Source organism: Hyperolius riggenbachi, chromosome 7 (assembly GCF_040937935.1).
Source record: "Hyperolius riggenbachi isolate aHypRig1 chromosome 7, aHypRig1.pri, whole genome shotgun sequence".
Classification (NCBI taxonomy): Eukaryota; Metazoa; Chordata; class Amphibia; order Anura; family Hyperoliidae; genus Hyperolius; species Hyperolius riggenbachi.
In genome coordinates this window covers 113,156,319-113,169,444 of record NC_090652.1, presented here as the reverse complement: position 1 = coordinate 113,169,444, position 13,126 = coordinate 113,156,319, and the positions used below count along the sequence as shown (strand labels likewise).

Sequence of the window (13,126 nt, the reverse complement as noted above, 5' to 3'; positions counted from 1 at the left end):
CAAGAGAGAGATAAGTTGATTTATTACAGAGATGGTGATAGTAGAACGCAGAGCCGGGACAAGGTCCTCCAGCACCCAAGGCTGAGACACCAAAGTGCGCCCCTCCATCCCTGCCACCCAAGCGTCACACACTGATTGCTATTAAACTAAGAGGTGCCACAGGGCCCCCAACCTCCCCAACACCTTAATATCTAGTTATCTGGCTTGCAGTCACTGCTATGTATCCCCTTTTCTTATTTCTTTCTGCTTCAAACACAATTGGGAATGACAGCTGAATGAATTCTGCGCCCCCTCCTACACTGCGCCCTGAGGCTGGAGCCTCTCCAGCCTATGCCTCGGCCCGGCACTGGTAGAACGTACTGCAGTAAGCCAGAACACATTAGAATAGCTTTTGGAAGTTGTAGGATGATAAAAAACAGGATGCAATTTTTGTTACGGAGTCTCTTTAAGGCTGTTTGATGATAATCCACCATCACGATATCAAGTCTGCACAGTCGGTTTCACACTGATCCAATGTGAGCCTAAAATATCCTTCAGCAAGGCATGGGGAGAGATTCAATGGTTGTAGGGGGAAAAGGGAGGGCAAGCTTGCCAGGATTGGAGCAGTGGAGAGCGTCAAGGCAGCGATAAGACGTCCGCTGGGTGTGTCACGCTAGCCCACGACATGTTTCACCGGTAACTTCCGGTTTCCTCAGGTAGGTGTGGCTCAAGCAGTCAGCAACACACAGACTCATTCACACATAAGTGCAGAGTCCCAACCAATCACAGTGCACAGTGCCCGCCCACCCCCGGCCCCCCGGAAGCTGGAGATGCGTGGAGCGTCATCCCCAGAAGGATTGGGGGGGGGGGGCGGCCGGGCACAAGAGCCCAGCAAGTGGAGAGATGCACAGATGCTTACATTGTATCACTGGGCAGTCCCCAGAGGCGGCGTCCACCCCCCCCCCCCCCCCAGCTCCACCACCAACACATGGGGCCAGGAGAGTGGTCAGAAAGACTTCAACCCAGTAAGGAGTCGGGGGAGAAGAGGGCGGGCGCAGCAACCGGGGGAGGCCACATCGAAAACCAAAAACAAATCCATCATCAAAAAAGAAAAAGTATCAGCAATATTCCATACAAAAAGTTAGGCTCAAAAATAATCTTCCGCATATATAACCCCAGTAAAGGGAAGGTAGCCATAACAATTGTAACCAAAGTCAGATAACTGACAGTCGCTGGATCCCTTGCCAGGTATAACTATATTTTTATTGACAAAATGAATAAATAGCGGATTTTCTTTTAGTTCAAAATCCTATAAAATTATTGTACAACAGGAGGAGATGGCAGCGCTTCCAAATTCATGCTGCACCCAAATTGACCAGCTGTATAGATGTGCAGAGCCCACACATGGGCAGATTACACAACTTGCATTCAAAACAGAAACAAATGGAGAGTATTAGCTTCCAATAAAGAGTTTGCACACAGATTGTTCAATACTAGCCTCTTCCACCATGTTGAGAGGTCCTCACGGAAAAGACATAACCTCTAACTAACAATTAAACATAGTGTGAACCTGGGGCAGCTAGCCATAAAATGGTACACAATTTTTTTTAAAGAACAACAAAGAAATTGTCACTGCTCCTATTCAGGCTACAACTGAAATTATTACCAACAAAGGTATGCAACACCCCCCAGAGACTTAAATACACACCTTGAATCCAAAACAGATGCAAACTACGCACTAAATTCTAAAACTAGATCTAGAACAGGAGGAGATGGCAGCACTTCCAAATGCATGCTGCACCTGAATAGACTAGCTGCAAAGATGTGCGGAGCCCACGCATGGGCAGATTACACAACTTGCATTCAAAACAGATGCAACAAATGGAGGACAGTAGCTTCCATTAAACAGTTTGTGCGCACATTGTTCAGTTCTAGACTCTTCCACCAGGTTGAGGGGTCCTCACGAAAGAGACCTAACCTCTAACTTTGAGCGCGTATAACGCGCGTAATGGTTTGAGCGCAATCGCGTGAAAATGTGCGATTGCACATGAAAACCGTTATGGGCGCTATAATGCTAGCGCGATCATGCTATGAGTTAGCACGGCTTTGTGAATCAAGCCCATAGTGTGAACCTGGGGCCTCTATCCATAAAATGGTCTACACATTTTCTAAAGAACAGAAAAGAAATTGGCAACGCTCCTATTCAGAAGTAATAAAAAATAAGGCATGGCCCTGGGGTCCCTCTCAACCATAAATTATGACTTGGTAATATATATATATATATATATATATATATATATATATATATATATATATATATATTAGAGCATGTACAACATTGACCAATGTAAAATGAGCAAGGTCCTGATCATCTACTCTATTTCAGGAAAATCATCAAGACATCGAGTAGATGATCAGGATCGTGCTCATTTTACGTTGGTTAATGTGTTTTATGCTCTTATGTTTACAGTATATACCCTATATATACAGTGGGATGCGAAGGTTTGGGCAATCTTGATAATTGTCATGATTTTCCTGTATAAATCATTGATTGTTACGATAATAAATGTCAGTTAAATATATCATATAGGAGACACACGCAGTGGTATTTGAGAAGTGAAATGAAGTTTATTGGATTTACAGAAAGTGAGAAAGAGTATTTAAGGGGGTCAATATTAAGTTTCCCTCCTCTTAATTTTCTCTGAAGAGTAGCAACATGGGGGTCTCAAAACAACTCTCAAATGACCTGAAGACAAAGATTGTTCACCATCATGGTTTAGGGGAAGGATATAGAAAGCTGTCTCAGGGATTTCAGCTGTCTGTTTCCACGGTTAGGAACATATTGAAGAAAATTCCACTCAGTATCAGCAGATTCTGGAGATCACTCAGACCAATGGCCAGGAATCAGTGACAAAGCTAAAGCTGAGTCGGGGCTGGATCTTTCAACAAGACAACGACCCTAAACACTGCTCAACATTCAATAAGGCATTCATGCAGAGGAACAAGTACAATGTTCTGGAATGGCCATCTCAGTCCCCAGACCCTAACCACTCAAAGACCGATAGGCGGCGGCTGGTCGCAGTGGTATTTCCATGGAAACTGAATCGTTCAAGCGGCCATTCCATGTCAGTTCACAGAGGGAGTCTCCGTGAACAGCCTGCGAGCCTCCGATCGCGGTTTGCAGGCGAAATGTAAACACCCGGGGAAGAAATACCCAGTGCTTACGTCGCACGTCGCACGGTGCTGCTGTCACAGCAGCGCCGTAAAGGAAATCGGCGTTCCCCGGCCTCTGATTGGCCGGGGATCGCCGCCGTCTGATAGGCTGAAGCCTATCATAGGCGGTACAGGACGGGTCGCCGTCCTGTGCCGCCCACAGTGAGGAGGAGAGGGAGGGAAGGAGAGGGAGGGGGAATAGCGCCGCGGAGGGGGGCTTTGAGGAGCCCCCCCCCCCGCTAAACTCAAACAGCCGGCGGCGATCAGACCCCCCCCAGCAGGACATCCCCCTAGTGGGGAAAAAAGGGGGGGGGGAAGTCTGATCGCCCTGCCTATTACCCGATCTGTGCTGCGGGCTAAAGAGTCGGGGCTGGATCTTTCAACAAGACAACGACCCTAAACACTGCTCAACATTCAATAAGGCATTCATGCAGAGGAACAAGTACAATGTTCTGGAATGGCCATCTCAGTCCCCAGACCCTAACCACTCAAAGACCGATAGGCGACGGCTGGTCGCAGTGGTATTTCCATGGAAACTGAATCGTTCAAGCGGCCATTCCATGTCAGTTCACAGAGGGAGTCTCCGTGAACAGCCTGCGAGCCTCCGATCGCGGTTTGCAGGCGAAATGTAAACACCCGGGGAAGAAATACCCAGTGTTTACGTCGCACATCGCACGGCGCTGCTGTCACAGCAGCTCCGTAAAGGAAATCGGCGTTCCCCGGCCTCTGATTGGCCGGGGATCGCCGCCGTCTGATAGGCTGAAGCCTATCATAGGCGGTACAGGACGGGTCGCCGTCCTGTGCCGCCCACAGTGAGGAGGAGAGGGAGGGAAGGAGAGGGAGGGGGAATAGCGCCGCGGAGGGGGGCTTTGAGGAGCCCCCCCCCCCCCGCTAAACTCAAACAGCCGGCGGCGATCAGACATCCCCCAGCAGGACATCCCCCTAGTGGGGAAAAAAGGGGGGGGGAAGTCTGATCGCCCTGCCTATTACCCGATCTGTGCTGCGGGCTAAAGAGCCCACGCAGCACAGATCACACAAAACTCTGCCGGTCCTTAAGTGGTTAATATAATTGAAAATCTGTGGTGTGAGTTAAAGAGAGCTGTCCATGCTCGGAAGCCATCAAACCTGAATGAACTTGAGATGTTTTGTAAAGACTAAAGAGGAATGGTCCAAAATACATTCAACCAGAATCCAGATTCTCATTGGAACCTACAGGAAGCATTTAGAGACTATAATTTCTGCAAAAGGTGGATCTACTAAATATTAATTTCATGTATTTTTTGTGGTGCCCAATTTTATGCACCTGACTACTTTTGTTTAAACAATTACTGCACACTTTCTGTAAATCCAATAAACCTAATTTCACTTCTCAAATATTACTGTGTCTCTCCTATATGATATGTTTAACTGATATTTTTTATCGTAACAACCAATGATTTATACAGGAAAATCATGATGATTAATTAGGTTGCCCAAACTTTTGCATCCCACTGTATACCCAGTCATAATTTATGGTTGAGGGGGACCCCAGGGCCATGCCTTGTTTTAAGATTTTTATAACTTCTTGTAGCCAAGACATTAATAAAGTGTTAAATTGTTGAGACCATGTCTAGTGTTTTGATTGGGACTGATTAGTCCCTTAGTATTGGGGATTCTGCTTCTTTCAATGTTTACATCCTATTTAACTTACTGTATCCCTTATAGGCTATAAATGTAAACAGGGATGTAATACATACAATGCACACTTGTTCTGAATTTAAATGTACTGCATGACCCGATGGGCTATGCATGGCATGTGGTGCACATGCACTGGAGTCATGCAGAGAGAGAGGAGAGAGAGAGTGCCAGGAAGGACAGAGTCCTCAGATGACCAGAGTGTGTAGAAGGGCAGGATTTGTAACAACAGCTGCATTGGAAGACCAAAGAGGAGAGAAACATGGGATCACATGAGAGCCTTCACTGTAGTTGTAGGGTATTTAGTGATATTATTTTAGGCACATAATAAACAAGGACAGATGCCCACAGCTGATGATCGGAGGAAAATGCCTCTGTCAAAAAATATGCGGACTACCTTCCCTCTGGTCTGAAAATGATTACTGTATTTGCTGCCATATAAGACGCAGTTTTTCTCCCCCCAAAAAATGGGGATAAAAAGTTCCTGCATCTTATATGGCAAAGGCAGTGAATCCACGAATTACGAACGCCCGCCGTTACGAACTGCTAACATGAGACCATTGGGGATTCCCTGCTTGTGTCTCTGCGGTATCTGGCTCCCGCCCCCCTATGTGCCTCTTCTCCCTACACCTTGTGTTTCCGCGTCCTCCCATGCAAGCAACAGCAGCAGCTTACCTCACCAACATGCCCAGGATTTCAGACAGTCATCTGTTCTGTCCGCTTTCTCTAGTCCCGGGCCGGCTTCTAATGATGCATCATCATTAGTAGCCGGCACTAGAGGAAGCTGCACAGAGAAGACGGGCATGTTGGATCTGCTCGCACAGGGGGGGGGGGGGGGGGGGGGTGGACACAAAAGGAGGAGGGAGGAGAGGCACGTGGGGGGAGACAGACACAGCAGGGACACATGGGGAAGACAGAAGGACACATGGGGAGAATGGAGGAGGAGGCATGGGGAGACAGGAGGACAGATGGGGAAGACATGAGGAAACATGGGTGAGACAGGAGGACACATGGGTGAGACAGGAGGACACATGGGGAGACAGAAGGACACATGGGGAGACAGGAGAACACATGAGGGAGACATGAGAACACATTGGGGATACAGGAGGACACCATTTGGGAGAGGACATGTACAAGACACTCCTGAAATATGGACGCACCAGGTTTAGTTTATGTTTTTTTTGCCCTGGTTTGTGCCCTCTAAACCTAGGTACGTATTATATTACAGAGTGTCTTATACGATGGAAAATTATATTGGCAATAAAAATATGTCCAGTTACTGTGGTGCACCTGACCTGATAAAATAAGTTCACTCTTTTGCTGCAGAGAAAGTACAAGAGGAAATCCGGGCACATATTAAACAGGGACAGATGCCCACAGCTGATGATCGGAGGAAAATGCCGTATACTGATGCAGTGATACACGAGGTCCAGAGGTTCTGCAATCTTGCCCCTATGAGTGTCTCACGTGCAACAACAAACAACGTGTGTTTCCGAGGATACTGCATACCCAAGGTAAATCATTATTACTATCATGGGTCAAACTGATTGACGCACTGTACCGGCAAAAGTATTGGGACGTCTGCCTTTACACACCCAAAAGTCAATTAGAGATGACTCGAACCTCCGATTTTCGGTTTGTAAACCTTGAACGCGAACCTCGGCAAAAAGTTTGGTTTGCACGAACTTCGCGAACCACAATAGACTTCAATGGGAAGGCGAACTTCGAAAATTAGTAACATTTATGCTGGCCACAAAAGTGATGGAAAAGATGTTTCAAGGGGTCTAACATCTGAGTTTTTGCATGGCGGAGTGGAATACACGCCAAAAGTCCCAGGGAAAAATCTTTTAATGAGACACTGAAGCGAGAAAAAAAAATGATGATATTATGATTTGTACTGTATGTGTAGCACAGCTAAGAAATAAAACATTAAGATCAGATACATCAGTGTAATTGTTTCCAGTACAGGAAGAGTTGAGAAACTCCAGTTCTATGCAAACAAGCCATTAAGCTCTCCGACTAAGTTAGTCGTGGAGAGGGCTGTTATCTGACTTTTATTATCTCAACTGTTCCTGGACTATTTACTTTTCCTCTGCTAGAGGAGAGGTCATTACTTCACAGACTGCTCTGAAAGACTCATTTTGAATGCTGAGTGTTGTGTAATCTGCACATATTATAGAATGATGCAATGTTAGAAAAAACACTATATACCTGAAAATAAAAGTATGAGAATATTTTCTTTGCTGCTAATCTTCTAGTAATTATTCATAGTACACAACCAATTCACTATATCATATATTTTTTTCCGCTTCAGTGTCTCTTTAAGGGCAGAAATCATATTGCATGCTAAATTGGAGGCCTAAATTGCTTTAAAACATCTTGCATGTGTATACATCAATCAGGGAGTGTAATTAGTGTACTGCTTCCCAGTGACAGACCAAACTCACTGTGTAACGCACCGCACACAGCTGTTTGTGTAGTGACGGCCATGCTGGACTGGTGCGCACCATGGTGAGAGTGCAGGCCATGGCGGTTTACAAGCCCATATGGTCGCTGGGCTGAGGTAGCTCGATGACAGAACATCAGTGACTGTCCAGCTGATCGGATTTGCGGATTTGGTCTGTCCACAATGAAGCAACGAACACCCCCCCCCCGAGAGACTCATATAGCCAGCGGTCATTGCTTCATTGTGATACGTAAGCCCCTTCACCGCGGCAAGGTAATGATCACGAAGGGGGAATTGACACATGCACATGTACTGTACATGCCTTTTGTTTTGTTGTTGCAGCTGCAGTGCAGCCAGAAAAATTAGGCAGGCATGTACACGTACCAGCAGCCTTAAAAATTCAGGATTCCGCCTGGAGTCCTTGACCCTGTTGGTGGTGGCGGAGAAGGCAGTCACGCGGCCTGCAGGCAGAGATGCTGTGTGGGAAGCGACTTAGTCATGGGGCAGGCAGTCACACGGCGTGCAGGCAGAGATGCTGTGTGTGGGGACTGACTCAGTCTTAGGCGACTTCTCTTCTCAGTGACAATGCCTCCAGCTGCGCAGAAGGTCCTTTCTGACAGGACGCTTGAGGCAAAGCAAGACAGAAGCTGGATGGCAAATTGTGACAGCTCTGGCCACAGGTCAAGCTTGCGCACCCAGTAGTCCAAGGGTTCATCGCTGCTCACAGTGTCTACATCCACACTTAAGACCAGGTAGTCGGCTACCTGCTGGTCCAGGCGTTGGTGGAGGGTGGATCCGGAAAGGCTAAGGTGAGGCGTTGGACTAAAGAATGTCCGCAAGTCCGACATCACCATGAGATCGCTGGAGCGTCCTGTCCTTGCCTGCGTGGACATGTGAGAAGGATTACAGGCAGTGGTACCTTTATTCTGTTGTGCTGTGACATCACCTTGTTGTGCTGTGACATCACTCTTAAAGAACAAGCGACACCCATGCTAACCTAGTAATAAAAACACATATATAAGTAGATAAATACTACTCCTACTTACATAACAGATGTATTGTGCTATCCACGTAATGATTCCTGTGAATTTTATAAAGGAAAAGCAGAAAATCCTATTGCAGGCAGTGGTAATTTTGCCAAGCTAATAATGCTGACATCATATCCTTCCTGACTATTGTTTTACCCCCTCCCTTCTCTTGCTCATTGTGTATTCATTAGCTGCCCTCCTCCCAGAGTCTTTTTTTTTAATTTACACATCCAATCACTGAGTCACCTCACCCTTGCTTGTAAACACAAGTGATCATCTAGGCAGGGAAATAAATAGAAGAGGAGGAATATATTATAGATAAAAAGAACTCCCAGCATTCAAAATAACTCCCAGCATTCAACTTTTTGGCACTGTTTGGCACTAGGGCCAGTGTTCCTAAAGTATGTGATAACTCCAAACCATAACAGCAGAAAAAGTTTTGAATGCAGGATTAGCATCTTTATCACTTAATACACTCAGACCAGTTGCTGTTGAAATTTGATTTTTATGGGGACAATACCACTTTAAACGCACTGTAAAGCATAGTTGTCAGCTTGTTTTGCAAGTGCTGCATCCTTTCTGCCTTCTTGTGATTTGGAAACATCTCCGCCACTTTGTGCCTATACCAAGGGTCTAGTAGCGTGGCCACTCAATACAGCTCATTCCCCTTGAGCTTTTTTATACGGGGGTCCCTCAACCGGCTGGACAGCATGAAAGACGCCATCTGCACAAATTTGGATCCAGATGTACTATCCATCTCCTCTTGCTCTTCCTCAGTGACGTCAAGTAAGTTCTCCTCCTCCCCCCAGCCACGAACAATACCACGGGAACGTTGAGCAGCACAAGCCCCCCTGCGACGCCTGCTGCGGTTGTTCTTCTGCCACCGCCTCCTCCAAAAAAAACAAACACCTTCCTCATCATCCGACTCCTCTTCCCCACACAACTCTTCCTCCTCCTCCTTCTCCTCCTCCCCCCTCTGTGCTGCCGCAGGTGTTGAGGAAACATCTGGTTTTGATGAGAATTGATCCCACAACTCTTCCTCCTGTTCCTGTTCACGCTTGTCCACAGCTTGATCCACCACTCTACGCATGGCATGCTCCAGGAAGAAAGCATGCGGGATCAAGTCGCTGATGACGCCTTCACTGCAACTCACCATGTTTGTCACTTCCCCAAATGGCCGCATGAGCCTGCAGGCATTTCGCATGAGTGTCCAGTTCTTTGGCCAGAACATCCCCATCTCCCTAGAGTGTGTCCTTCTACTGTAGTTGTAGAGATACTGGGTGACGGCTTTCTCCTGTTGTAGCAGGTGGTCGAACATCAGCAGGGTTGAATTCCAGTGAGTCGGGCTATTGCAAATGAAGCGTCTCACCGGCAAGTTGTTTCTCCGCTGAATATCGGCAAAACGTGCCATGGTCGTGTAAGACCACCTGAAATACCCACACAGCTTCCTGGACTGCTTCAGGACATCCCGCAAGCCTGGGTACTTAGACACAAATCTCTGAATTATGAGATTCAGCACATGCCATGCAGGGTACATGTGTCAACTTTCCCAAATTCAAAGCCAAAATGAGATTGCTGCTGTTGTCACACACCACTAGCTATGATTAAGGGGACAATCTCCAGTTGGTGCTGGGTCAGCCACTTATCCACCTGTTTGTTAGGAGCAGCCAGGAGAGCTGCTCCAGTGTGACTCTCCGCTTTGAGGCAAGACATGTCTAAGATGGCATACATCCTATATAACTTATTGTATCCCTTATAGGCTATAAATGTAAACAGGGATGTAATACATACAATGCACACTTGTTCTGAATTTAAATGTACTGCATGACCTGATGGGGTATGCATGGCATGTGGTGCACATGCACTGGGGTCATGCAGAGAGAGAGAGAGTGCCAGGAAGGACAGAGTCCTCAGATGACCAGAGTGTGTAGAAGGGCAGGATTTGTAACAACAGCTGCATTGGAAGACCAAAGAGGAGAGAAACATGGGATCACATGAGAGCCTTCACTGTAGTTGTAGGGTATTTAGTGATATTATTTTAGGCACATAATAAACAAGGACAGATGCCCACAGCTGATGATCGGAGGAAATTGCCTCTGTCAAAAAATATGCGGACTACCTTCCCTCTGGTCTGAAAATGATTACTGTATTTGCTGCCATATAAGACACAGTTTTTCTCCCCCCAAAAAATGGGGATAAAAAGTTCCTGCATCTTATATGGCAAAGGCAGTGAATCCACGAATTACGAACGACCGCCGTTACGAACTGCCAACATGAGACCATTGGGGATTCCCTGCTTGTGTCCCTGCGGTATCTGGCTCCCGTCCCCTATGTGCCTCTTCTCCCTTCACCTTGTGTTTCCGCGTCCTCCCATGCAAGCAACAGCAGCAGCTTACCTCATCCAACATGCCCAGGATTGCAGACAGCCATCTTTTCTGTGCCGCTTTCTCTAGTCCCGGCTTCTAATGATGCATCATCATTAGTAGCCGCCACTAGAGGAAGCTGCACAGAGAAGACGGATGTCTGCAATCTCCGCTGGCATGTTGGATCTGCTCGCACCGGGGTGGGGGGGGGGGTGGACGACAAAAGGAGGAGGGAGGAGAGGCACGTGGGGGGAGACAGACACAGCGGGGAGACATGGGGAAGACGGGAAGACAGGAGGACACATGGGGAGAATGGAGGAGGAGGCATGGGGCGACATAAAGGGAGACAGGAGGGCAGATGGGGAAGACATGTGGAAACATGGGTGAGGCAGGAGGACACATGGGTGGGACAGGAGGACACATGGGGAGACAGAAGGACACAGATGGCATGACATTGTCGTACCTGGCATGCAGCATAGGCCCTGGGGAGCTGGGGCTGTGTAGCTGGAGAGGAGATTGCAGCACCAGTAGAGTTAAACTGCCACTCAGCCAAGGAAGAGGAGGAGGACGACAGCGAAGAGGATGTAACAGGAGGAGAGGAGGTAGCAGCAGGCCTGCCTGCAAGCCGTGGAGGTGTCACTAAGTCCGCTGCACAGCCACATACTCCCTGCTTGCCAGCAGTCACCAGGTTGACACAATGGGCTGTGTAAGTAATGTACCTGCTCTGACCGTGCTTGGCAGACCAGGCATCCGTGGTCAGATGGACCCTTGACCCAACGCTGTGTGTCAGAGATGACACCACTTGCCTCTCAACTTCATGGTACAGTTTGGGTATCGCCTTTTTGGAGAAATAATTGCGGCCTGGTAATTTCCATTAGGTGACATTTGTCCCTCCAATCATATAGCAGTATTTGGGTAGCCTTTGTCCCCCACTAAGATTCAAGTGTTGAGGGAGCCTTTATGTTGGCCATTTAGCAATATTACGGTTTCCTTTGTCGTCATAGTCCCAAACACACAAACACATACCATAGTCCCATATGAGGGTTGGATTTTTTTCCACCATAACAGTATTAGGGTTGTCATTGTCCCCCAACTTCCCAGTCATGCAGAGTGCGTGGTGATTCTTACCTCTCTGGCCAGCACAAGTCCTCCTTTTTCACTGATCTTTAGCTTCCATCCCTGCCAGTACATCTCTCCTGTTCCCCCGTAGGATGACATAGACGTCACTGCTAGAGCTATGGAGGAGGAAGGATACCCTGAGGAAGAAGGAAATAGGAGTGTGCTGGCCTGTCTGATGAGATTATGCTTTGCTGTGCACACTGTAACACTCGGGGTCACCATCATCCCAGGGGCAAATCCAGGATTTTCAAGGGGGGGATTCCTGATAGGTCTCTTTTGGCAAGCCGCACACTACCACGCATGCATTTGCCCACAAAATCCACATGATGCACAGCATTTCTCCACAAAATACACACAATGCGCAGTGTTTCCCTACAAAATACACATGATGCAGTAGCGTTTCGCCAAAATATATATAATGTGGCAGTGATTAAGTAGCCAGATAACCCCCCTTTATTATAGATAACGAAATTACCCCACCCCTCTTTAGTATAGGTGACCAGATGACCCCCATTTATCACACAGGTAGCCAGATGAGGCCCCCCCCAGTTAGGATAAGTAACCATATGATCCCCATTTATAGTATATAGCCAGATAACTCCCCGTTCAGTACATTCCCCCTTGTATTTTGCCAGATCCCCCTTGTATATATGGCCAGTGTATATAGTCAGATCCCCTGTATATATAGCCAGAGATCCCCCCCCCCCTGTATATACCAATATACCCACTGTATGTAGCCAGATTCCTCCCCCTGCATATAGCCAGTGTATATAGCCAGATCCCCCACAATGTGGGCAGCAGGCACCAGAAAATCGCAATGTGTGGGCAGCAGTAACCAGAAAATCGTAATGTGGGCAGCAGACACCTGAAAATCGCAATGTGGGCATCAGTCATCAGAAAATCATAATGTGGGCAGCAGACACCTGAAAATCACAATGTGGGCAGCAGTGACCAGAAAATCGTAATGTGGGCAGCAGACACCTGAAAATCACAATGTGGGCAGCAGTTACCAGAAAATCGCAATGTGGGCAGCAGACACCAGAAAATCGCAATGTGGGCAGCAGACACCTGAAAATCACAATGTGGGGAGCAGTGACCAGAAAATCGTAATGTGGGCAGCAGACACCTGAAAATCGCAATGTGGGCAGCAGTCATCAGAAAATCGTAATGTGGGCAGCAGACACCTGAAAATCACAATGTGGGCAGCAGTGACCAGAAAATCGTAATGTGGGCAGCAGACACCTTAAAATCACAATGTGGGGCACAGTTACCAGAAAATCACAATGTGGGCAGCAGGCACCAGA

At 47.4% G+C, this 13,126-nt stretch overlaps 1 protein-coding gene across 1 annotated transcript in view; it reads left to right on the top strand.

Moving 5' to 3' along the window:
* Window positions 1-13,126, top strand: part of LOC137525631 (cytochrome P450 2K4-like) — a 112,117-nt gene that overhangs the window by 86,989 nt on the left and 12,002 nt on the right. Inside the window, exon 7 of the mRNA XM_068246781.1 lies at window positions 6,193-6,380. Coding sequence (XP_068102882.1) covers window positions 6,193-6,380 — 188 coding nt within the window. The remainder of the gene's footprint in view (window positions 1-6,192; window positions 6,381-13,126) is intronic.